Source organism: Natator depressus, chromosome 13 (assembly GCF_965152275.1).
Source record: "Natator depressus isolate rNatDep1 chromosome 13, rNatDep2.hap1, whole genome shotgun sequence".
NCBI lineage: Eukaryota > Metazoa > Chordata > Testudines > Cheloniidae > Natator > Natator depressus.
Window position 1 is genome coordinate 2489693 of NC_134246.1, and position 26079 is coordinate 2515771.

At 54.4% G+C, this 26079-nt stretch overlaps 1 protein-coding gene across 1 annotated transcript in view; it reads right to left on the reverse strand.

Moving 5' to 3' along the window:
- The window catches only part of XKR7 (XK related 7), a 34356-nt gene extending 12547 nt beyond the window's left edge, over nt 1-21809 (reverse strand). Inside the window, exon 1 of the mRNA XM_074969532.1 lies at nt 21238-21809. Within this exon, the coding sequence (XP_074825633.1) occupies nt 21238-21809 (572 nt within the window). The remainder of the gene's footprint in view (nt 1-21237) is intronic.
- Nucleotides 21810-26079: the final 4270 nt, after the last annotated feature.

Below are 26079 nucleotides of genomic sequence, written 5' to 3' on the forward strand. Positions count from 1 at the left end.
AGCCCAATAGCCAAGCCTTCTTGGCAAACAAACTGCACAACGCTTCTCCAGTGAAACATGCACCACTCGCCCCTGAAACCACCTTTTCCTTATCCACGCACTGAGCTGGGTGCTGCAGGCCGTGACTGTCCCGGGCACTGGGGCACCCTCGCGGCTGCTGCTCTGTGCGGGGAGGAGGAGCTGGATGGCAGAACCGGCACAGCGGCTTCCCTCAGCCTCCTGTGAAGGAGACTTTCCTTCGCCTCTTGCACACACTGGCAATGGAAACCCCCAGGGAAGGGAGCCCGGCCCCGAAGGATGCTCAGGAGACAGAGGGAGAGAAATTTGCGGGGAGAGGCAGATGGACTCTTGGAGCCTGAAGGTTCCAGAGCAGCTGAAGAGTGACAATTGGTTTGACAGAAGAAACAGCAACGTGGGGTAATGTGGAGGGGTGCGTGGGCAGGGGTGGGTGGGCGTGCGCATGGGCCCTGGAACCAGGGAGCAGCAGAGGAGGGAGAGACACCCCTAGAGACAAAGGAGAGATGCATAATGAGCCAGAAAGAGCGTGTGGCAGCTGGGCCCAGAGAGGAGAGACAGGGCCAGAAATCAGCAGGGCTGCCCACGAGAGCCGCAGAGCACTGGGCCCTGTGTATGCAGGCACGGCCACTTGGGAGTAAATCCAGAGCCCGCAAGGGATGGAGGCCTTGCCCCTCCCTCCCCCAGAGCCTGCCAGGCTGCTCCGCCGGGGATGTGGGTGCGATGGAATGCCGCACTGCCCAAGGGAGCCCCATCCCGCAGTGCCAGAGCACCGCCAGCCGACTGCCTTGCTGAGCCAGAGCCTGGCTGCCCACGCCAGACAGATGCCCACCTTCCCTGCCAATAGTCTCTGGTGGGAATATGTGCCCCTGCTGGATTTAACCAATTATGCAGTGCCTCTGCGGCTTGCAGAGCAGAAGCATGGCAGAGACACCTGCCCATGAAAGCCTGGGACCCTGCAGAACTGGAACCCTGCTGGAAATCCCCTCAGTGGTGGGTAAAGCCCCCTGCAGCTGGTGCACTGGAAAGGGGCATCTGACACCAGGGAGCTGAATGAAAAACGGGGGAGTGGGAGCCGAGGGGAAGTAAAGCAGCCTGAGTGAGCCAGCCAGCCAGCCAGCCGAGGGACCGGGAGGGGAGAGGCAGAGCCGGGCAAGGCTGGGCTGGGCAGTGGAGCCCGGAGGGAGGAGAGCCGGGGCTAGGGGTGTATCAGCGCAGACAGAGAGGAGCCCTTCTGCTGTCACTGAGCTGACAGCTCCCTGGCTGGCTGCGTTACCAAGGACACTGACATGTGACAGTGATTGTTAATCCTGCGCTTTCAATATTCAGCAGGGCGGGGGATTTACTGGGCTCTTGACAATTTTCCAGCCACTCGGAAGGGCCAGGATACCTGGCAATGGCTCTTAATGGCGGAAACCTTCATCAATCACCGTGGGAAGGACAGGGAAGGGCCGGGATGACAGGAGAGCCATATCCCTGGGGGGAGAAACTCTGCCACCCAGCAAGCCACCCCTGCGCCCGCCCAGCCTCGCGCCACGCCGGCTTTCTGTTTACAGGCAGGCTCATAGAAGCTGCGTAAGTAACTAACCCTCGAACTTGTGCACCTCGGCCCAGGGTCTCATTCCTGGCAGTCACCCTGAGCACCCGCACTGCGTCCAGCCCTGGGGGGCACTGGCTGAAAAGTGACTGGGGGTAGCTCCCCCACACTGAGCAGCAGAGCCAGAGGCCAAGTCAAGGGAGGGGGGGAACTGCAGCAGAACCCCAACAGACTCGCCACAGGCGCTAGAGGCTACCCCACCCCTTATACTCTCAGGGTCCAGAGGTGAGGGGCAGGGACAGGCCCGCCTCCCCCAATCACTGCCCACTAGGAACTTCAACCTTGGGCATCAGGGGGCCCTGTCTCGCTGGAGTGGGGAGACCCACAGGCTACCCCAGTGAGTCCTTGAGGCTGCACCCCGGCTTTTCCTCAAAGATCAGCCCCTTTGGGCACCTGGAAAGTGATTGTGGGGGTTTGCACAGAAGAGCTAGCGCTGCTCTTGGCAAGCCATGTGAGGGAGCTCACAAAATCAGGAGGAGTTGTCCCCACTCTGACCCCTCGGGTGTCCCTGCTCTTTGGGACTGCTCTGCACTGGGGAAACCGAGGGGCTGCCCAGTAACTCGGCTCGGCTCTACATTGGTTCTTACACCATGCTCAGCTGAACACCCGCCAGTCATGTATTAAGCAATGGGAGCTGCTAGTGAGATCCCCCATGATACGCAGGAGAGCACGTAGAAGTGTGTGCAACAAGAGTGATGTAGTGGTGGGAGTCTGCTATAGACCACCGGACCAGGGGGATGAGGTGGATGAGGCTTTCTTCCGGCAACTCACGGAAGCTACTAGATCGCATGCCCTGATTCTCATGGGTGACTTTAATTTTCCTGATATCTGCTGGGAGAGCATTACAGCGGTGCATAGACAATCCAGGAAGTTTTTGGAAAGCGTAGGGGACAATTTCCTGGCGCAAGTGCTAGGGGAGCCAACTAGGGGGGGAGCTTTTCTTGACCTGCTGCTCACAAACCGGGTAGAATTAGTGGGGGAAGCAAAAGTGGATGGGAATCTGGGAGGCAGTGACCATGAGATGGTTGAGTTCAGGATCCTGACGCAGGGAAGAAAGGTAAGCAGCAGGATACGGACCCTGGACTTCAGGAAAGCAGACTTCGACTCCCTCAGGGAACAGATGGCCAGGATCCCCTGGGGGACTAACATGAAGGGGAAGGGAGTCCAGGAGAGCTGGCTGTATTTCAAGGAATCCCTGTTGAGGTTACAGGGACAAACCATCCCGATGAGTCGAAAGAATAGTAAATATGGCAGGCGACCAGCTTGGCTTAATGGTGAAATCCTAGCGGATCTTAAACATAAAAAAGAAGCTTACAAGAAGTGGAAGGTTGGACATATGACCAGGGAAGAGTATAAAAATATTGCTCGGGCATGTAGGAAAGATATCAGGAGGGCCAAATCGCACCTGGAGCTGCAGCTAGCAAGAGATGTCAAGAGTAACAAGAAGGGTTTCTTCAGGTATGTTGGCAACAAGAAGAAAGCCAAGGAAAGTGTGGGCCCCTTACTGAATGAGGGAGGCAACCTAGTGACAGAGGATGTGGAAAAAGCTAATGTACTCAATGCTTTTTTTGCCTCTGTTTTCACTAACAAGGTCAGCTCCCAGACTGCTGCGCTGGGCATCACAGAATGGGGAAGAGATGGCCAGCCCTCTGTGGAGATAGAGGTGGTTAGGGACTATTTAGAAAAGCTGGACGTGCACAAGTCCATGGGGCCGGACGAGTTACATCCGAGAGTGCTGAAGGAATTGGCGGCTGTGATTGCAGAGCCCTTGGCCATTATCTTTGAAAAGTCGTGGCGAACGGGGGAAGTCCCGGATGACTGGAAAAAGGCTAATGTAGTGCCAATCTTTAAAAAAGGGAAGAAGGAGGATCCTGGGAACTACAGGCCAGTCAGCCTCACCTCAGTCCCTGGAAAAATCATGGAGCAGGTCCTCAAAGAATCAATCCTGAAGCACTTACATGAGAGGAAAGTGATCAGGAACAGTCAGCATGGATTCACCAAGGGCAAGTCATGCCTGACTAATCTAATCGCCTTCTATGATGAGATAAAACTGGCTCTGTAGATGAGGGGAAAGCAGTGGATGTATTGTTTCTTGACTTTAGCAAAGCTTTTGACACGGTCTCCCACAGTATTCTTGTCAGCAAGTTAAGGAAGTATGGGCTGGATGAATGCACTATAAGGTGGGTAGAAAGCTGGCTAGATTGTCGGGCTCAATGGGTAGTGATCAATGGCTCCATGTCTAGTTGGCAGCCGGTGTCAAGTGGAGTGCCCCAGGGGTCGGTCCTGGGGCCGGTTTTGTTCAATATCTTCATAAATGATCTGGAGGATGGTGTGGATTGCACTCTCAGCAAATTTGCAGATGATACTAAACTGGGAGGAGTGGTAGATACGCTGGAGGGGAGGGATAGGATACAGAAGGACCTAGACAAATTGGAGGATTGGGCCAAAAGAAATCTGATGAGGTTCAATAAGGATAAGTGCAGGGTCCTGCACTTAGGATGGAAGAATCCAATGCACCGCTACAGACTAGGGACCGAATGGCTAGGCAGCAGTTCTGCGGAAAAGGACCTAGGGGTGACAGTGGACGAGAAGCTGGATATGAGTCAACAGTGTGCCCTTGTTGCCAAGAAGGCCAATGGCATTTTGGGATGTATAAGTAGGGGCATAGCGAGCAGATCGAGGGACGTGATCGTTCCCCTCTATTCGACACTGGTGAGGCCTCATCTGGAGTACTGTGTCCAGTTTTGGGCCCCACACTACAAGAAGGATGTGGATAAATTGGAGAGAGTCCAGCGAAGGGCAACAAAAATTATTAGGGGTCTAGAGCACATGACTTATGAAGAGAGGCTGAGGGAGCTGGGATTGTTTAGTCTGCAGAAGAGAAGAATGAGGGGGGATTTGATAGCTGCTTTCAACTACCTGAAAGGGGGTTCCAAAGAGGATGGCTCTAGACTGTTCTCAATGGTAGCAGATGACAGAACGAGGAGTAATGGTCTCAAGTTGCAATGGGGGAGGTTTAGATTGGATATTAGGAAAAACTTTTTCACTAAGAGGGTGGTGAAACACTGGAATGCGTTACCTAGGGAGGTGGTAGAATCTCCTTCCTTAGAGGTTTTTAAGGTCAGGCTTGACAAAGCCCTGGCTGGGATGATTTAACTGGGAATTGGTCCTGCTTCAAGCAGGGGGTTGGACTAGATGACCTTCTGGGGTCCCTTCCAACCCTGATATTCTATGATTCTACGATTCTACGTGTGCGCCTGGTGAAAGAACATAGCCGAGTACCTGCTCCACTTCCCCACCCCATGTACCAGCTCATAAGAACCAGCCACAGCCTGAGGCCCTCACTGAGTTTTTACTTGGCACAACTCTCATCGCAGTCAGGGGAGCTCTGCCGGAGTCAAAAGGGGCTTGAGTAAGAGGACAGCAGTATTTAGCCTATTCACACCATCAGCTCTGCACCAGCCCCTTCCATCTGGGATCTCCAAGCACTCGAGAGATTAACCGAGCCTCAGTACACCCCAAAAAAGCCAGTATCACTGTCATAGAATCATAGAATATCAGGGTTGGAAGGGACCTCAGGAGGTCATCTAGTCCAACCCCCTGCTCAAAGCAGGACCAATCCCAACTAAATCATCCCAGCCAGGGCTTAGTCAAGCCTGACCTTAAAAACTTCTAAGGAAGAAGATTCCACCACCTCCCTAGGGAACCCATTCCACTGCTTCAACACCCTCCTCGTGAAAAAGTTTTTCCTAGTATCCAACCTAAACCTCCCCCACTGCAACTTGAGACCATTACTCCTTGTTCCGTCATCTGCTACCACTGAGAACAGTCTAGAGCCATCCTCTCTGGAACCCCCTTTCAGGTAGTTGAAAGCAGCTATCAAATCCCCCCTCATTCTTCTCTTCCACAAACTAAACAATCCCAGTTCCCTCAGCCTCTCCTCATAAATCACATGTTCCAGTCCCCTAATCATTTTTGTTGCCCTCTGCTGGACGCTTTCCAATTTTTTCACATCTTTCTTGTCGTGTGGGGCCCAAAACTGGACACAGTACTCCAGATGAGGCCTCACCAGAGTCGAATAGAGGGGAACGATCACGTCCCTCGATCTGCTAGCAATGCCCCTACTTATACATCCCAAAATGCCATTGGCCTTCTTGGCAACAACGGCACACTGTTGACTCATATCCAGCTTCTCATCCACTGTAACCCCTCGGTCCTTTTCTGCAGAACTGCTGCCTAGCCATTCGGTCCCTAGTCTGTAGCGGTGCATGGGATTCTTCCGTCCTAAGAGCAGGACTCTGCACTTGTCCTTGTTGAACCTCATCAGATTTCTTTTGGCCCAATCCTCCAATTTGTCTAGGTCCCTCTGTATCCCATCCCTACCCTCCAACATATCTACCTCTCCTCCCAGTTTAGTGTCATCTGCAAACTTGCTGAGGGTGCAATCCACACCATCCTCCAGATCATTAATGAAGATACTGAAGAAAACCGGCCCAAGGACAGACCCTTGGGGCACTGCTTGATACCGGCTGCCAACTAGACATGGAGCCATTGATCACTGCCCGTTGAGCCCGACAATCTAGCCAGCTTTCTATCTACCTCATAGTCCATTCATCCATTTAACTTGTTGGCAAGAATACTGTGGGAGACCATGTCAAAAGCTTTGCTAAAGTCAAGGAACAACATGTTCACTGCTTTCCCCTCATCTACAGAGCCAGTTTTATCTCATCATAGAAGGCAATTAGATTAGTCAGGCATGACTTGCCCTTGGTGAATCCATGCTGACTGTTCCTGATCACTTTCCTCTCCTCTAAGTGCTTCAGAATTGATTCCTTGAGGACCTGCTCCATGATTTTTCCAGGGACTGAGGTGAGGCTGACTGGCCTGTAGTTCCCAGGATCCTCCTTCTTCCCTTTTTTAAAGATGGGCACTACATTAGCCTTTTTCCAGTCGTCCGGGACCTCCCCCGATCACCATGAGTTTTCAAAGATAATGGCCCCATTTTACAGGTGGGGAAATGGAGGTCCAGAAAGTGGGGGGATGGCCTTGCCCAAGGTCACACAGAACCGCAGGGTCTGATCAGCGCCCTGCAGGATACAAACTGCCTGCTGACTTCACTGGGATTAACTTGCATTTTGCAGGGGGAGAACTGGTCCCTTGGAGTCCTTATTGCTAACCCTGCTCACTAGCTCCCCAACAGCACCCCCAGAGTCAGAGGCACCTGTGGAGGCTGCTGGAGAGGTGGGACTGCAGCAGGCAGCTCCTGGGAGTGAATGAAAGCAGAAGAGCAGAGAGGGGTTTACCTCAAGGTCTTTCTGCCCCTCTCGCTCTGCTGCAGAGAAGAGCCTGCCCACGCAGCTCCTCACCTGAGAGAGGCTTTGCCCATGGCTGGGAAAGGAGAGCGACAAGGAGACCTGGGGAGAGAGCGGCCAGGCTCTCCAGACAGGTGCCTTCCTCCCGCATGGCAGCAGGGGGCACAGGGAGCCTGGGCTCCGAGACAAGTGGCCACAGCCAGCACTAAGTGGATGCACAAGCTGAAGAGAAAGCAGCAGGACTCCCTGCCAAGGTAAAGGAGGAGGCAGGTAAGGAGATGCGGGACTGGCCTTGAGATCGTGCTGTCTTGGGCTTTACATTAATGGCCCCAGTCTTTGCAGGTCAGCTACCCCATGAAGATTTCATCCGCACCAGCCAGCATTTGCCTCCTTCCATTCAACTGTGCTTGCCCTAGCCTCCTCAGGAGCACAGGCCCCTCCCACCCCAGCCCAACCCCACCCCACCCCACCATCCCAGTCTGCAACAAGGTCAGCTGCTTCCCAAGCACCCCTCATGACCAGGGATGGCTCTGCAGCACTGCCTCAGTTTCCCTATTAAGCAGCCCTGATAAAGAAACTCCACACAGCCAGGTCAGTGCTGGACACACTCCAAGAAAGTCACAAAATGAAGTTAACCCCTTCCAGGGTAACAGGAGTCCACTTAAAATGTCCCAACAAACAAAACATTCTACTGCCCTGCATGGGCTTTTCTTCAGCCCACCCTCTGGGCAGCATGCCCAGCTCCCTTCTGGGCCACCTCTCAGTCTCTCCTCTATTGAGGACTCAGTCTACAGACTGGTTCCCCTGGATCACCTTCTCCTGAACCCTGGCTCAGGGCCTCTTACAGGAGCGAGTGAGCAGACCAGCCTGCTGCCCACTTCCTGTGGCTCCACCCCACATTGAGTTCATGCTCAGTCCTTTTATAAGAACCAAGTGTTTATTAAAGCACCAGCTGACCTCCTTTAGCCCCACCCTCTGAGGCTAATTAATTATGGCACAAGTGGGGCTAGCCCCATCTCCCCTTAAAGGGGCCAGTCACCCTGGGCCAGGAAGCTAAAGCTGGCACAGAGGGCCAGGACCTGATGAGCAGCAACAGGCTACGTCCCATCAGAGAGGCTCGGCATAAAGGCTGTGTCCCCATGTGGGGCTGAATGTTCTCATCTCTCCCTGAAGTCATTAGGCCCCCAGGACATTCAGCACCTGGCAGGATCAGGCCCTGAGGTGGCGAAGGACAAGCTTAAGCATCAGCCAGGGGAGATGAACAATTCTTGGTCTCCACCAGTGGCTGGCATCTCCTGCGTGAAAGGGTTAATTCCCAGTGCGACACATAGACGGTTACGCAGTGCCTTGCAGAAGGTCCTGAAAAGATGCCAAAATTGCTCGCTCGCTCGCTAGCGTGTTGGACTCCGAGCTCCCAGCCCCGTGGCCGGTGGAGAAAAGCTCTCAGCAGCGACTCCTGCAGTCAGTGAAGCCTCTCAACGGAGTGCGAGGACAAAAGGCCATTTTTCCGGCTCAGTCTCATTCTCAAGTGGTGGCTCGGGATAGAGCCCTTAGGAGTTACTTTAATGGCCTAATTTTCTTATTTCCCAGCCCCCCTCTCTTTGTGAGATAGTTACGAGTCTCTCCTGCTGAGAGTCACAAAAGGACCTTCAGAGCATTGGCAACCGAACAAAACATTAGTGTCAGCAAATAATGTGATTTTAATAGTTCAATTCCAGTTTCATTATTTGCCAATTACTGCTGTGTGCCGGCCTGGGACCCTGCAGCCAGGCTCCCCGGCACCAATTTGTTTGTTTGCATTAGTGTAAAAAGGAGGCTTTAATATGCAGCACTGAAGGAGCTGCTAATTCTAGCATTTTGTGCCACTCACAACTCAGTGCTCCCTCGCAGACAGGAGATGCTTCCTCCACCAGGCCCCAACCTGGCAAAGCCTTAGCCACCTGCAGTAGTTAAGCACATGTGCAAGTCCTGGGATCTCAGGGCCCATGGTGTATCTGGGCAAGGGAGAAAACAGGGCAAAGTCCTCTTGTATTTCCTGGGATCCCCTCTCAAGTGAGGAGTCCAAGTTCAGCTCACAGCACCAAAGGGATTTGAACACCCAGCCACAACAGTGGCTTTTCCTCTGAGGAGAAGCAAGGGCCCATTTTCGAGCCAAGTGTGAATATGTTTGCTGCATGCTTCTGAAAATCCCTGACCCTCCTGTCCTGATGGAGAACTGGGGGGTTCTAACCATAAAATACAAATAACGTAACACTCAACCCACCTTTAACTGCATTTAGCATTTTTCCTCTTCACAGCACTTTACAAACCCTAAGTCCCCCCCTGCCCCAAGGTAGGATTACCCCTGTTCTGCAGCTGGGGAAACTGAGGCACAAAGCACTGTCCGGCCTTGCCCAAGGCCACAGAGGGAGATCGTGCCAGGAGTTCCTGGTTCAGCCCACACCTCTCTCTCTGCAAGTGCCAGCTACACAATCTGCTGTTTCAGGATCTGAAAGCTCAGCACAGGGAAGCCCCACTGCTCTTTTGCCTCCCATTGCCCAGCTCTCTCTTGCACAATCTGAGGAGTGAAGAGGGAAGCCTGGGGCGGCTGGCAGAGTAGGAGAGGGCTGACAGGGCATGAGCTCAGCTCACTGCTCTGGGCTCTGGCAAGGACAAGGAGCTGGATACCATCTGTTCCAAATCTACTCAGCCCATTGTAATGCGAAGGACAACCGTGAACACTGGCTACCAGGCTGCACCGTTCCCAGCTCCCGCTTCCTGTGCCAGCTCCTTTCCCCCCGATCTTCAGTCAGAACAACGGCACACAGCCTCCTGAGAAGACTCAGGACTGTCCTCTAGTCTCACTCGCTCAGGTATAAGTCAGGAGTAACTGCACGGAAAGCAATGAAGTGATGCTGGGGTAAAAGTAGCTGACATGAGATCAGACTCAGGCCCTCGGCTTTCCAGGTAGAGCCGCCAGCCCAAGCCCCAGCACTCCAGCTCTGTTGTGTTATTTGTCATCTTGCATCAAAACTGCTTGTTGCAGTTCTGCGTCGGGCGTTATTCCGCGCGCTGGTGACAGAGGCAAGGGCTGGAAGGATGGTGTGGCTGGAGGAGCCAGTGACTTGATCCCGGGTCTCCAAAGCAGGATCAGGTTTGGGGGTCCCAAATAAATCTTTTAAAAGCCGCTCACCGAGCACTGGGCAGAGCACGCCACGCTGCAATCCAGCAGACAGGAGGGAGCTGAGTACTTCCTTCTCTGGATCAGAGGCGAAATCCCCTCTGCATCCATTGTCCACGTCACTCACCACCTTGTTAAGAGCAGAGGGAGAGGCTGCTGCAGCTGCTGCTTGGAGATGAACGGTGCGACCACCACGGTGTATCAATCACGCACTGCCTGTGGCTGCAGTTTGTCACAGCTGCGAGCCGCATCTGCATCTGCCCAGCATGCTGCCCGACTCTCGGGGCTCGTACGAGGGGGGCCTGGAGGAATGGCTCACTTCGTACTTTGTGATTCCTCCCTCCTCTTCTCCCCCAGGGGGAGGTGGGGGTGTTTCCCAGGAGATCCACGGAGCCACAGATCTAACAGCCATTCCGCAGGAGTTCAGCTCTCATTGTGAGGGACATGGTATAAATACATAGATGGACAAAACAGGTGTCCTTGCCCCTCCCCTGCTCTGCCAGTGCCATGCCCCCAGGCATGCTCCCTGCTCAGATACGGGGAGACCCCCTGGAACGCAGCTCTGTGGCGGAGATCCCTCCATTCGTAGCCCAGTGGGCCGCAGAGCCGCCCCAGCTCTGCTCTATTCTGTGGCTCCATCAGGGCCTGAGGGTCTGGCCCTTTGCCTTCCACCACCAAATAAATGGCCAGGAAAGAAAGTCACTCTATAACGTTACTGCTTTGGGACTGAACAACTGACCCGCATGTCCGGCCTAAGGGTGAGCAGGCCAGACGGGCTCAGAGCCGCCGGGGGCTGAACATAATCCATACGCTTAGTCACGCCTAGTGACCAGACCACGCACAGCGGTGATGGTGTCTGCTGCAGCCTCTGAGCCAACTGACCCTATTACAGTCAATGGAAAGACTCCCACTGACTGCAATGGGGACAGGTGCTCAGGCTCATGCATGGGCTCTCTGGGTGCGGGAGGCTCTGAAGAAGCATTTGGACGGTCAGCCTCGGTCGTGTTCTGTGCTGGAGCGTTGTCTGGGGCTGAAGCTCCGGGGGCTGCTAGGCACCTTGCAGAGCTTGCTGTGCATTTATACCAGCTGGCGCGTGGTGCTTGCTGTGTATCTGCAAGCACTGGGTGCTTCGCGTGCTGCCGGGCAGCCTGCAATACGGACTGGGAATGAATAAAGATAATTCTGTTCTCCGGAGGGGGAAGGAGTGTCAGTCTGATAGCCAGCTGGCCTAGTGGTCAAGCAGTGGCTGCACAGATCTTTTCGGCCTGGTGCTTCTAGAGGGGGTCCTGGCTGGGTAGTATGTGGTGGGCCTCAATCTCCCTGAGTGTCCCTTCCACTCTCCTGAGGGGTCTGTCATGGGGTAGGTGCAGCGAAGCAAGGTAAGGGGACCCAGGACCACCCACCTCACCAGGTCCTGAACCAGGGCCCTAGTGGGGCCTTACAGTGTCTGGACCAGTTTTTGCCCAGCCCTGCAAATTATACTCCCCCCGGGTCGCTTTCTACCAGGCTGTGGCTCCCTCATTTGGGGCCTGGACAGAGATTTAGGTGTATCCACTTCATCTGCCTGTAGGACAATGTCCCGTTCTTCACAGGCTCTTGTGAGTTTCCAACTCCCAAACGGGAGGAGCAGCGAGGAGATCTGGATCACAGTGTCCACTGTAGGCTTAACAAAACTGTAATCCCTCCTCTCACAGCTCCAGGTGTCAGCCTCACCTCCTGGTGCAGCCTGTAGCTCCTTCCCCTGGCCTGCCAGTGCCCTTTCAATCTGTTCCTCCACCTGGAGCATGTCCTGCAGCTGCTCAGGGACAGGCCCCCCCTGCCTTGCCCTGGGTTAGTGCCGTCTGTAGACTCCATCACTTTCTTCAACAATGGAACTTTACTGAGTGATCAAACGTCAAGAACAAATGAACGAACGAAAGAAAAAGACCAAACCCCACAGGCGATGCACTAGAAACCTCTCATGTAAACTGATGGACTGGAACTTTACACTTGGAAAGGCAGCAAACAAACATTTCTGTCCATTTCAGTGCACACATGTAGCCCATTGTGGCCAGGCATATGCCAGCTGTGGTTCCCACAGGCCAATGTATGTGACACCGGGGTTTTCTTTGCTGTCCCACCATGTGAAGCGGTCAGAATAAGGATGCAACCCGTGATGCCACATGGAATGTCGGGGGGTGTAAGGACCTGCTACCAGGGAGTTCTCCAAGGGCTGCAAAGGGTGGGGAGTCGGGGATGGCTGGACCTGTAGGCCAGCCAGGGTCTTCAGCATTTGGGTTTGCTGCCCGAGAAGACCTCTGATGTCCTGGTGCATCTGCATCTCCTTTCACTGCTGGGATTCCTGGGCCTTTCTCCTGTCTGCTCTTTTCTTCTCCATAACGTCTGCCATGGTGGCCCTCCAGGCCCTTTGTTTGTGGTCTGATGCAGGATCTCGCTGAACACATCCTCCTTAGTCGTCTTCTTGCTCCTCCTCTTTAGGGCCAGGCGTTCTGTGGGTGTGGAGGGGGCATCCCTCAAGCCTGCAGCAGCTGATAAAAACTGACAGATGCCTCACAGGATTTACAGTCATAACGGAAAGGGAAAGAGAAGTTTTAAAACTCCCTTCCCTTGTTCTCAGACAAGCTTGTAATAAGACATGCCACTTATCGCCACTTCAGCTTTGGGTGGGGGAAAGGAACTTCGGTTGCATGAAACAATCAAATTTCAGCCCCTATTCCATGGGTAGGAGTACAGGGCCCTGGCACTGAATACTGGCGCTATTTTCCACAGGTGGTGGGGATTTTAGCTGATATCTCACTCTGAAGGATAACAAAAGCCCAGAGAGCTCAGCTGCTACTTGCGTCCCGAAGCCGGCCGGACCTAGAGGCCACTGCCTATTTACTGCAATCGTGCTAGCCAAACTCATGGCAGAGTGGCATGGGAAAGTGTCCTACTGGCTACCGCAGAGGAAGAAATAAGGCAGCTGTCCCTAGAAGCCTTCGCGTTATGATTGCAGAATATCTCCAGGAAAGTTTCATTGAGATCTCTCGGGAGGATACAAGGGCCATATGTGCACAAACGAACTGCTCCACATGGCCCCCTAGCCTAACCCCGCAGGTGAATGAAAAGCACATGGCAGCTCGGCCTCTGTTTGTTGTGCTTCTGTCTCTTCTCACACATGAGTAAAACCGTGAGAAGTTGATTCCTGGGTCTTGTTAGCTTGGGAACAGGCCAGGCACCATCTTTAAATTTAAACACTGTAAGGAAAAATGCATGCAGTCATTTACCCTGGTCTCTTCCCCTTCATCAGTCTCATCCGTCCTCGGCTGGCGGGACTGGCTGGAGACTGGTGGAGTCTCCAACAGGTCTTGGCTCGTGGCATGGCTGGACCGCCTGCCACGTCTCCCTCCTCCTGCTCCTCGCTGTTCCAGGCAGGGGTCTGTGTCTCAGGGTCTCGAGAGGTATCCACAATGGCCTGCCAGGTGCTGGTGGGGTCTCTGCCAAGTATGGCCTGCAGCTTGCTGTAAAAGTGGCAGGTCTGAGGCTCAGCATCAGATCGGTTTTTGGCCGCCCTGGCCCGGTGGTACGCCTGCCTCAGGTCCTTTGCTGTCCTGTGGCACTGCTGCTGATCCTTATCCGACCCCTTTTGCCTGCATCGCTGGTGCGAGCTGTTCATAGATGTCCATGTTTCTGCGGCTTGTCCGTCGCTCAGCCTCTTCTCCCCCGCACCCCGGGGCCGGGAGATCCAATACCTCCTGTCTAGGCCAGGCAGGAGTGCGGCTGGGGCGCGGAGCTGGCACGGGCAGTTGCACATGGCCAGGGAAACCTGCTAATTGTGCTCGCCACGCTGGACAATCAGGAAACGGCATTTCAAAAATACTTGGGGGAGTTCTGGGGGTGGCGTCTACTCTCTGTGACCACTGAGCAGTGGCGTTCACCATTGTGACCAGAGCGGTCACTGATGCAGGGAATGGGGCATTGTGGGTCAGCTGTTGGAGGACTGCTAGGTCGACACAGGTCAAGCAGTGTCTACACTCGCACTGCGAGGACCTCAGCAGGTTGGTCGGGGTTTGCTGCGTGGCCCTAATGGAACACGTAGGACAGCGGGTGACACGGTGTAGACACGGGCACAAGTACGTTGATGGAAGGAGACTTATGTCGACCTGCGTAGCGTAGACCAGGCCTAATTAGCCCCAGCTCTCACGGCATCACAGAGGCTAGAGAGCGATGAAAAGGACCTAGCAGGTCATAACCCATCCAGGGCAGACTTGCTCTCTATGCTCCCCAGACAGACTCATCTCTTCGGGGCAGGGACCATGCCCATTTGTCTGCCCAGTGCGGCAGGGCACCCTGCTATCAGTCCCTGCACACTAAGGAGTGAGAGGAGTGGATGGGATGGACAGATACACAGACAGACTCTCAGCCTCCGAGGCTGCCCTCAGAGCTGGCCTGTGTGAAGGGACAAGTGCTGGAACAGCGTGTGCTTTGTCCTTTGTGCTTTGGGGCGAGAGGGGCATAGGGAAGAGGTGTGAGCAGCTGCAGGGGGTGTGGGATTACCGTAGTGTCCACCAGCCTTGTTAGTCAGAGCCCAGGGCCTGCTGTGGTAGGAGCTGTACAAACATAGTAAATTCATAATCCCTTGCACTGGGGTGCTTGCCTTTGTGGGGCTACGGAGGGCTGAGCCCTCAGGTGGGAGGATCCCAGCAGGGAGGAGAGGTAGCTGTCAAGTACTAGGAGGAGGGGTGAACAAAGCAAAGCCCCCAACTGTGGGACTACACACAAGGCAGCGAAAGCACAGCCCACAATTGCAGTGATGCGAGCCACAGGCTTCCAGAAGCCCACTCAGCTGAAGCATTTCAGAGCTCTCTGCTCCCCTTGTCCTTAGGGCATAGGCAGTCTGGATCCACAGGGAGTCCCCCTCCCAGGTCTGTGCAAGGGAGCCCAGACACCAGTGACCTTATCCTCTTGATGTAATCAAACTCACTAATTGGGCTTGTCATTGCAATGACACTGCTGTCTGCAATGCACAATGGCCTGACATGCACACAAACCCTATGGCAGTGTCTTCCCCTCCGTGCAGCCAGCAGCTGCTGTGCACAGTTCATTACTGGAACAAAGGGAAAGGGGAGGGATAAGGAAGCACAAAATATGCACATCTGCTAATACAATCTCCAACTCTTCAAGGATTCAACAAGTGACCCTGCCTCCCTCCCTCCCCCGCCCTCTGTTTTCATTGCAGGGCACAATTATTCTCCCATCATTCTGTCAGTTCCATGGATCTCATTAAAACAAGATTTCATCTCCCATCAACTTGCGAGAATGAAATGCTGATTCTTATTTGTTATGCATTTGATCATACAGTTTATGTTTCAACTCAGAAAAATATTCTCTCTTGCACTGACAGGGCATGGCTAGGTTTTTATGAACCAAACACAGTGGCAGCTGCATGAGAAATAAGAAATCAATTACAAAAAATCATTTAATTTTCAAAAACTGATGATCAAGCAGAAATCTACAGAGAAGGCTATTAGAGCTAATTACTGCCTTCTTCAGATTAAAAAAAATCCAAGGAACACCAGTGTAAAAATTAATAGAAAGGGTTTGGACAGCAGCTCTTCTCTGAAGAGTGTGTTGAAAGGCTTGGTTTATTGTCACAAGCACAGTTAGCCCTTCAATTGTTGGTGTGTCACGTTAAACCTCGCGCCTCCAGAATAAACCTGTTGAAATGCACATTCTCATTTGCAAGCATCACCCAGAGACAAGCCGCACAGCAAGTAGCCAGCTAAAGACCCTCATTATTAACCTTGTTCAGAGTGATATAAATAATCCAAAACAATACCAGCATCTCCTCCGCTCCTTTGCCAGCCAGCTCTGTCCTTAACTTGTTCCAATTACTGACTCCAATTTTCAAGTGTTGAAACCAAAAAAAAAAAAAATCAGCCTAGCCCCAGTTGTAACTAAATTCATTAATCATTATCCTGAGATGAAAAAACAAGAGAGACCCACTGATCTAAAAGTAATTGATACAGAGTACAATTTTCCTAAAAGGTAATTTGGGATATTATTCCGTAATCCTGTATTTAAACAAGGAGGAAATTGCTTTTCAGTTGCAGCCATTTTAATCCATTATACATCTTGCAAAGTGAAATAATTAGAAAGATCTCCATGTGGCACAGTCTGAATGACGTCACATCAATGCATTGATTAAAGGCTTGAAGGCCTTCCTTTCCCACCCACCCCCAACACTTCTTCAAATCCCAGGTGAGGACCCACAGCCACTGGGTGTTCCAGCTCATGCTCTGAAAAACCCAGGATCATACCCTGAAAAGCCCAGTGCACTGCCAAGGAGAAACAGGTGGGACCCAAAAGAGACAACAGGGGAATTGGCTGATTTCAATACAAGTTGTTCTTTAATAGGCCCAGTTTATATCCAAGAAAATGGTGTAATTAGGGAATCAAAGGAATCCCTGCTTGTTTGAGTGCTTAGAGCAAAGGCCTGGCAAACAGGAGGGCCCTGTGTTCCCAGGGGAATCCTGTGGCTAAAGACACAGGATTAGAAATCAGCCAATCTCCATTCCGTATCCAGCTCTGCCACAAACCCAGGCCATAACTATGCAGCTGGATCCACCCAGGCAGACTCTTGCACCCAAACAGGGGTCTGCAGAAGTCAATGGGGCCCTGCTGGGGGCCATGTGAATCCAGTTTCAGGAATTGGGGCCTTGCTTTTCTGTATTATCACAGCAAGTCATTTCTCCTTGCTATCCCCCAATTTAAATGGGGATAATGATAAGATCGGATGCACATGGAGACCTAATGAAATGTCTCCAAAGCACACTGAGATCCTTGGATGGAAGGTGATATAGAAATGCCAAGTAGAGTTAATATTAATCATTCGGGCAGAGCCAGCGAATGACCTCTGAGCTATTGTGTGACCTCTGGGAAATCATGTGGCCCCGCTGTGCCTCAACCAAACCAGATGTGAAACTGGGTGGAAGTAGAACATGACTGGGCAAACAGATGCCACATCCAAGCCGAGCTTTTCTGAGCAAAGACATTACAAGACAGAGAGGAATGAATACCAAATGCAAATACATTGCGTGATGTGCACAGACCGGAGAAGGCTGTCCCCTTGGCATGTGCACATGCTCCTATTAACGCTAATGGGAGGCAGGCAAGCGTGTCAAGGGGAGAACAGTCCCCAAAGGACTTTCTTTCTCTTTGATATTTCTCCATTTAGAGAAGATAGTTTTGACCTTTTGCAAGCAAAGTGGGTAGGAATTTGTAAACTGAGAAATCTCATCAGCATGAGACACAGGATGAAACACAGCCTGATCCAGGCTGCTAATGGTGTGCTGATTGCATCTGACTATCCCCAAACTGAGCATGCCTGTGCTTTACTAGCTAGGAAGAGCATTTAAGACTGGGCTGGAAATCTGCATGCAAGGAACTATCCCTCTTCTGACCATTCATAATTATGGAAGCCCGGAACTGGTCCAATGTTAAGGCACATTTCCCAGCATTTGTACCCTCGCCTGCGGGTAGTCAGAATAGATTGCACATGTTCACTCTCATGCAACTGATACCGTCTCTAGGGGATACCACAAGAATGATTTTGCATGTTTATTGTGAATGGGCTGATTACAGTGGACTTTAATGGATTGCTACAGTAGCTTTAAATCAAGGTAACAGAAACACGAGTGCTCTATAGCAAGGACACAATTATTAGGCACATGGGCAGATACAGTTTGCACCCACAAAACTTGCGCCTTCACTTTTACGCCAACAGTTCAGCTGCAGGACAAAGTGCAGCATTAGCAGCTCTAAGTACCCAACTGCGGATCTAGGCTTGTGCTGAAATTCATTTTGCAGGTGCCAAAAATGCAGGGGCAAATTCTGCAGGTGCAAATTGTTCTCACAAAAGTGAAGCTGGGCCTCAGGCTTGTAAATACATTGACTGAAAGTAAGTTGTGATACGCAAAAGGCCCCAGTCCAATAGGGCCAGGGCCAGGCCCCCACTGACAAAGAAGCTCAAGGAAAAGTCTTCTCTTCACGTGCACAGTTAACACAGCAATAATTCAACCCCTAGAAACTGTCACATCCACCTGCACCGAATCCAGCCTCACTAATGAGTTTAGTAAACTGCATGTAACTGGTAATGGGCGCAAGTAACAAATCCCAAGCTTAGAAAGAGACTGATCTGCAATTTGAGCCCAACATGTCCAGGAGATCAGTTCTGAGAGCTACCACTTTAATTGGCTTAAAACCCTACCACACCATAACAGATCAGGGGGTCAGATTATTTATAGAACCAGGAGCAAAAATAAATAAATAAATAAAAATTAACCAATGACTACAATGTAATTGTAGCTGAGCCATTCTCAAACTGTGACCCATGGAGCACTGGTGGGCCATGGTCCACTTGCTAACAGTCTGTAGACAGCTGGCTGGTCCCAAGGTGCTGGCTCTCCTCCACATCTCCAGCTGCTACAGCACATTAAAGACAGTTTTTACACAACAGATTTCCCTAATATCGCTTTTCCTTGTAAGCACTTGCTGCAGATGCCACGGGGCTGGGATCAGAATGGGCACGAAGGCAGGTTTCAGAGTAGCAGCCGGTCTGTGCAGTCATGAATGAGAAGGGACAGACAATCTCACTATTAAGATGCGTTCTATACTGCGGAAAAGTTTGAGAACCCTTATGCTACCTGATCATGGGAAGAGTAACAGACAAATGCCTCCACACAGATATGCTGGGACAAACAAGGCCACAGAAAACAGAAATACAAGGTGGGAATTGCGTCAAAACCTGATCCAAAGTCCTCAGTTGCTAGTTGCATTTTTTTCAGAAATTTGCCACGGTCTCCCCTTTCTCTCCCAGCATTAACGTCTCTACAAATCAGCTCTGTTGCAGAGGCCTAGCTCCTTCGCACTGTCTGCCTGTGGCTCTGTGACTCTGAAAGAGAGTGTTGCAGGCTGTCTGGGGTGGAGAAGAGAAAGGGAAGCTCAATAGCCTGGCCCCGGGAAAGAGGCATGCCAGTAAATGATCAGCTCAGAGCCCTGGAGAGCCCGTGGAGATGCGGGCAGTGGAGCTGACCTCTGGTGAGTGCCTGTCTGTGCTGTCTCTCATCCTGCTCACATGGACCTGGTCCCAGCTGTTTCGGTGGGGAGCAGAGGAATGAAATGCCAGAGGACAGGGACAAAGGAAGGGGAGAGGCTGGATGTGCGATGGCTCCAATGGTACCCCACTCCTGCACGTTCTATGTGACACCACTGACTTCCATGGGTGCGGGCACAGAATGGGACCCTGATCTGAGCCAAAGGCATCCAGCACCCTGCCAGATGCTCTCAGCACCTCACAGGATCAGGCCCTGCAGGGAACCAAGGCTGAGCTGTTCAGTTTCTGACTGAAGGGGTGAGTGGATTAGAATGGTGCAGCCCTTTAGCCGCGGACTGCTCGCTGTGGTCCCTTGTTACAGGGACCAGAAGGACACCACGTTCACACCTTCACGAGGGGCTAGCAGCTTGGCTGGCGTCCACACACATGCATTATAAACCGGGGGGGGGTTGCTGGGTAGGGGTGATCCTGTCAGCTGTCTGGTGCCTTTTTATCTGGTACCTGTTTCCTCATGCCATGAAAAGGCTCCATAAATGTAATATTTCAAAACAGCCCCCAGCCCAGTGCTGCCTTCCCCATCACTGGGGTTTAGGTAAAGCACCCCCATGGCACATCAGTTACATTTAGCCCTCAAAGCCTGTCTCGGCCCAGGGCTTTCCCTTCCTCCCGGCTCCAGTTTGCCCAGGACTCTCCTCTCTTCCTGAATGGATGGGGCTCACCGGAGGGAGCTTATATAATAACCCCAAGACACACACCCAAGGGGAAGCAGCCCCAGTCTCCATCACCTTCCCCACTTCACGCTGGTCGTGTGCTTCAGCCTCAGGGGACCAGATGCCCCCTACTCGCAGCTCATGAACTGTTGATCTCAGGGTTCTGATTACAGAAGAGACCCTTTCCTGCTCTATGACAGGTTTCAGAGTAACAGCTGTGTTAGTCTGTATTCGCAAAAAGAAAAGGAGTACTTATGGCACCTTAGAGACTAACCAATTTATTTGAGCATAAGCTTTCGTGAGCTACAGCTCACTGCATTGGATGCATCACGAAAGCTTATGCTTATGCTCAAATAAATTGGTTAGTCTCTAAGGTGCCACAAGTACTCCTTTTCTTTTTCCTGCTCGAGCGCATCTGTTCCAGACAAGCAGCTGGGGCCACGTCCCACCCCGGGGTGGAGATGGGTGTAGCTGAGGACAGGACTGCCTCTAAAGCTTTGGAAATTAGAAGCATGAGATCTGGGGGTGAGGACTTGGAGTAGGCAGGTCCTAGGGGAAGGTGGGTGATGGGCTGCTGGGCCTGAGGGGCAGGGATGGGCCCTCACCCCAATTGCTGGCTGATGTCCAGCTGCAGAACTGTTCAAAGGACAAGTCCAAAGGCAGGCTGCAAACTCCCCATCTGGACAGAGCAGGTGGTGGGGGCAGATCCCCCTCCCAGGTCCTCAGGGAAATTCAGGCTACACCCAGCTCCCTTCCACTGCTCCCCAGAGCCTCTGGAGGGCTCCTACCCCCAGGCCTGGCTGCTGAGTTCCAGGGGCAGTGCGAGGGGTGTGGGGAGCAAGGCTGGGAGAGATCCCTGTGTCCTGGACCCCCTTCCCCTGCCATTTCCAGAGGCAGGGTGGAGAAAGAGACTCGTTAAAGCCCCAGGCCTGGGTTGGGCTGGGCAGACCCCGTCTGTGCTGCAGCTCTAGACACGGCTCCGGGGTTGTCCTAGGTGAATTCGCCGGGCCAAGGGGCAGATCCATCCATGCTCCCCCGGACTCCCCGCTCCCGGTTGAACTGGCCGAGCTGCCGCTGGAAGGGGGGCGGGAGCCCAGGCTCCCCTTCCACCCCCCAGCTCCCCAGCCTGCTCCGGCCCTGCCTCAGCGGAATTCCCCTGGCTCTGCAGTGGAGCGGGGCCCGGAGCCAGCCCCCCCCTCCGCGCCCCCGAGGCCCGGAGCCTGCCCCCCCTCCGCCCCCCGGAGCCAGGCCCCCACCGCCCTCCGCAGGCCCGGAGCCAGCCCCTCCCCGGCTCCCCGGGGCCCGGAGCCAGCCCCCCCTTCCGCCCCCCCCCCGGGGCCCGCCCCTACCTCCAGACCTGTCCCAGCTGCAGGAGGTGGATGAGGGACTGCAGGATCCAGATGCAGAGGCGGCAGCAGCCCCGGGTCCGGGGGGCGCCGGGGGCCGGGGCCGGGGCCGGCGAGAGGCGCGCGGAGCCGGGCCGGCCGCTGTCCTTGGGGCCGCCGCTGTCCTTGGTGCTGGCGGCCGGCGCCGGCGGGGCGGCGGCCGGGGCGGCCCCGGGGGCTCGGGGCGCCGTGTGGTCGTACACGAACCAGCGGAAGCTGAGCAGCTGCACCACCAGCGAGGGCAGCAGCGCGAAGAGCAGCGTGAGGCCGAACCACCAGCGCTGGCGCCGCAGGTAGTAATCGGCCGCCAGCCACAGGTCGCTGGCCCCGTCCGAGAAGAAGACGAGCAGGGCGCCCAGCACCCAGCAGCAGTCCAGCAGGCTGTAGGCGCGGGGCGCCGGCGGGGCGGCCGGCCCGGGCCCCGCGCCCCCGCGGCCCGCCCCGCCCGGCAGGCTGCCCCCGCCGCCGCCGCCCTCCGCGCCCGGCTCCATGCGCACGGCCGCGGCGGCCCCGGCTCCATCCGACTTCGCGGCCATGTTGGGGGAGAGGAGGAGAAAGGAGGGAGAGGGAGAGACTTCCGGAGGGAGGGCGGGCTGGGGCGGGGAGGGGGGAGCGATGGAGGGGGTGGAGGAGAGGGGGCTGGAGAGGGGCTAGAGGAGGGGCGGGGGTGGAAGGGAGGGGGCTAGAGGAGGGGAGGACCCCGTGCTGGACGCCCCCTCTGCAAACCCACCTCCCCTCTTCGAGTTACCCCCCCCCCACTCCCACGGCAGCAGCAGCCGGAGCCTGTCCGGATGGGGCCGCCGGGCGAGGAGGAGGCAGAGGCGGGCGGGGAAGAGCTGGGGTCCCGCCCCACTCGGGCGGGCGGTTATTCATTCATTCCTCCTGCATCCCCCCTTCCCCGCTCCTTCGTCCGCCCGCTTCCCCTCGCCCCACCGGTCCCGGGGCCGAGGGGCAGACGCTGTGGCAGGCTGGAGGCTGGGGGCGCTCTCCCAGTTTGGGGGCTTCGCCCATCAGCGGACCAGAGCGCCCCGAGGCCTGCCCTGACCCCACCCAGGCTCACACGCGTGTTCAGGCCCGGTTGTCATGGCTTTTAAGCCTCACCCCACTGGCGCTGCATTTGCACGAACGTTTCCCCACCCCCTGCTCCTATCGACCGCAGATCGTCTCCATCCCTCCCCGGCGCGCAGGGAGCAGGGCGCTGCTAAGGGGAGCCGACGCTCCGAGGCCGCGGGCCCCTCTGGTCCAGGCTGGCAGGAGTCCGGGGCTCGAAGCCCCTGCCCGGCTCTCTGCGTCTCCCGCATACTTGTTGATGCCTCCTCGGATTACTCCGTTCGCAGCTCCCGCTCCTTGGGCGCTCGGGTCCCGCCCCGACCCCCTGCAGCCTGGGCAGGGCGCGCTGTGCCCCGCTAGACTCTACGCGTTCCCCCCAGGCCAGCCCCGGCTCAGTCTGCGAGCTACTGGGGGCGTCCCCGCTGCGGAGTGCGAGGCGTCGGCCTTGGCTCTGGGGAGCCAGGCTGCTCCCAAGTCCTGAAGGGAAAGAACCGCTTGGGAAACCCTCCTGCGCTGTCAGGAAAGGGGCGCTGGGCTGGTACAGGCTGCTCTGGGAGGAGCAGGGGAAGGGGCCAGGCCCGCTGTTCTCCAAGGGAAGGACTGAGACGACGCCAGAGGCCAGGGAAGAAAGAAGAGCAGCCCCATGCCCCATTTCTGCCCTTCAGCGGGGAAGCGAGGCTGAAGGCGGCCACCTCTGCTTTCCCCTTCGGGAGCAGGGGGCCAGGAGAAAGGGGCCCCACCTGGCAGGGGTGTGCGGAGCATCTCCGGGGGCAGACTCCCTTGCGCCTTCCTGTCGTCTCCCCAAGGAATCCACCGCCTCCCCGCGGTGTGCGCCTAGGGCGCACGGGTCTCCGCTCCACACCCAGCTCGCTCCTTCTCTTGCTTCCCTCCCGTGGGCGGCCGGCTCCTCTCGGGACGCAGAGTTCTGGCCTGCGAGGCCGGCCGCCGGCGGAACCTCCGCTGGGCTGCTGGCAGGGCCGTGGCTGGCTCTGCTCCAGGTCCTGCCAGGAGCTCTGCGCGCCTGCTTTCCCCTGCCTTCTCCTTCCCTCCTCAGCCACAAGCTCACACTTCACGGGGCGTCGGGACGCAGCAACGTTCCCTGTCCTCTCATCCCGCTGCTGTAAAGGGCCCGCTCCTCAGAGGGGCCATTAGGCCTGTTTGGAGAGGTCCCAAGCTGCCAAACTGGGATGTAGCTCCAAGCTCCCCTCCAGCGCAGGGGGTGGTGGGATCCCTTCTAGAAAGAAGGTCCGGATTCTGAAAGCTTTACTCCCCTCAAATAATACTTTACTCCCCCTAGATTCAAAGGGACTAGTCATGAACCAGGTTCTGCTCAATTTGAGTAGAGTATCAGTTCTAGTCCATGTGCACCTCTCCAGCATTGGGGGAAAGGTTGACTGAGGGGACCTGGTGAGGAGCCATCTCTCATGGGGGTTAGTGCACTGGCCAGCTAGGTGCCCCCTCCCAGAGGCAGCAAGTCAAGATGGGAAACCTTTCCAGGAATCTCACACTGGGCCCATGGCCAGCCTTACCCCAAGTCTCCTATGGGGAGGTCCACGCTCAAATTCTTTGTCATGTTTTAATGTGCTAAATATGACTGTAGACAAAACATGGATGTTCCTTTCAATTTTTGTTCAACCCTTGGCTGAGAACCAGTGTGGGGTATACATGTCTATACTGGAATTTACAATGGTTAGTTAACACCCCTAAAAATACAAGAATCCAGCTGGACACACGCCTTATATGTTCATTTCCCTCCTGCACCACAGCCAGGAGCTTTCCTGGACTGAGAACAGAAAGCTCACCACGGCTATAGTCCACCTCCTCATTTCTTCCCCAGTTTAAAGCCACGGAGGGATGTGACAGGATCGCTGTCGACCATTTCCCTTCTGCACAGGGGTTTTATCCGGAGCCAGGCACGGGCCTTTTGGCAGGGGAGGGAGGAGACAGTAGATGAAAGGAAACGGTGAGGGGCTCAGGTGACCTGATATTTTGGTTTGGAACAGAGCTGTTGGTTCATGCACGAGGAAAGTTAGGTGTGGAGGAGACAGCAGAAGCAGCAGGGCTGCCTGGGGGTGGTATTTAAATGAAAATACCTCCTTGATAAGGCCACACTTAATGTGCCCCACTTAACCGGCCATATTGCAGAAACTGCAGGTTCTGCAATATTAGACTGTCACCGCAGGTTTCACAACAAGATCCCCATTGTGTGCAGGGCTGACGGTGGAAGCCCCAGCCACCCTGGGGCTGAGAGGGAGCCCCCGCTGTCAGCCCCCTGTTCCGGTTGCCATCCCCAGGCAGCCGACAGCAGAACATCGCGGAAAAGTACGAATGGACTTTATTACCGTAAGGTCCATTATTACTTTTCCACAATTTTCCATGGCTTATCTGCTACTCAACCGCAATGTTTTACAATCCTCCCACAATTCAAGAGGGCCTGACTCATTGCTGTCAAAGGTGGACATGCTCAAAACTTAGCTGTCGCCTGCAGGCAGGAGCCTTTGAGGTAGTTGTGGCACTTTTTAGGGTTACCCCAAGGTGTCCAGGGTGAATCACTACCACCAGCTTACAAGGAGAGAGCCTTGTCTGTGCCCACCTGGGGAAGCCCGCCCGCCCTCCCTCCCAGCTGGTGGCAAGACAAGCACTCTCCGCAGGCCCTGCTCATTCCCAGTGCAAGCTAGGAATTTACACACCCCACTTGGTTACACTCAAGTGCCCAGTCCCCTACCTTCCTGATACCTGCCATGCACACCGATCCGCTGCTTCCAGGGAAGCAGTGAACGGAGGTGAAACCAGGGAACTGAGGTGCAGCACTCTCCTTAGTGCAAGGCACGGAGACGTGTCTACAGCAAAACCAATTTGAAGTTTATTCAACAGAGCTTGAGATCGATTTTCAAATAAAAGATAGTGTAAGTTTGGAAACATAAGGTCACAAGTAAAGGAAAACATAAACTGCACCCTATAGCCTATCCTTCCTTTCCTGTCTAATAAGGTCTTTCTCAACCATGATCAGTTCTTCTCCGGTCCAGAAAGCTGAGATCCGCCTGTCATGAGAGAACACAGCTGGTAGAGTCTCTTCTCTGTAATGGATAAAATGTTGGGTCTTTTCCTCTTCTTTTATACAGTCACAGACTCTGTCTCTTACCCAGGGGGTCCCCTATTCAGAGACTTTTCTTGGGGTTCATTTGTCTTTGTAAATCCACAACTCTGCACCAGGTCCAGAGAGCAAATGCAGGACTGGCTCCATGCATGTCCATTGTTCTCAGTGGTGATTGAGTTAGCCTTGAGACTTCAAGGTGACAAGTTTCACAACAACAACTTTGAAAGCCAGTATCCACTATGTTACATAACTCGAAAATGATTTCCCATGCAAACATCATGCAATAACCACCCCATCAGCTAGTTCATAGCTGTCGGCAGAGACCATCGGACAACCCCCTTCAGGATGGCAGGACACAGGGATAACACACCTGGCTGGGTAAGCCTGGGGATGTGTGTGTCACAGGAGTGCCTTTCCAACAGGAGTGGCAGCGCCAAGCCGAGGAGTTCGTGTCAGTAGCTGGTGAGGAGATGGAGAGTATTTCCCGGGAGGGTCAGGAGGCTATCAATGTCCTCAGTGTGCAAGTGCTCATACTGCGTGTCAGGCGTACGACGCTCAGTGTGACGAGTCTACGACAGAGCCCATTCTCCATTTCCCCTCCACACAAGCTGTTACACAGGGATTCTCACACAGACTAGTTGCCCCATTCCCCATCGCAT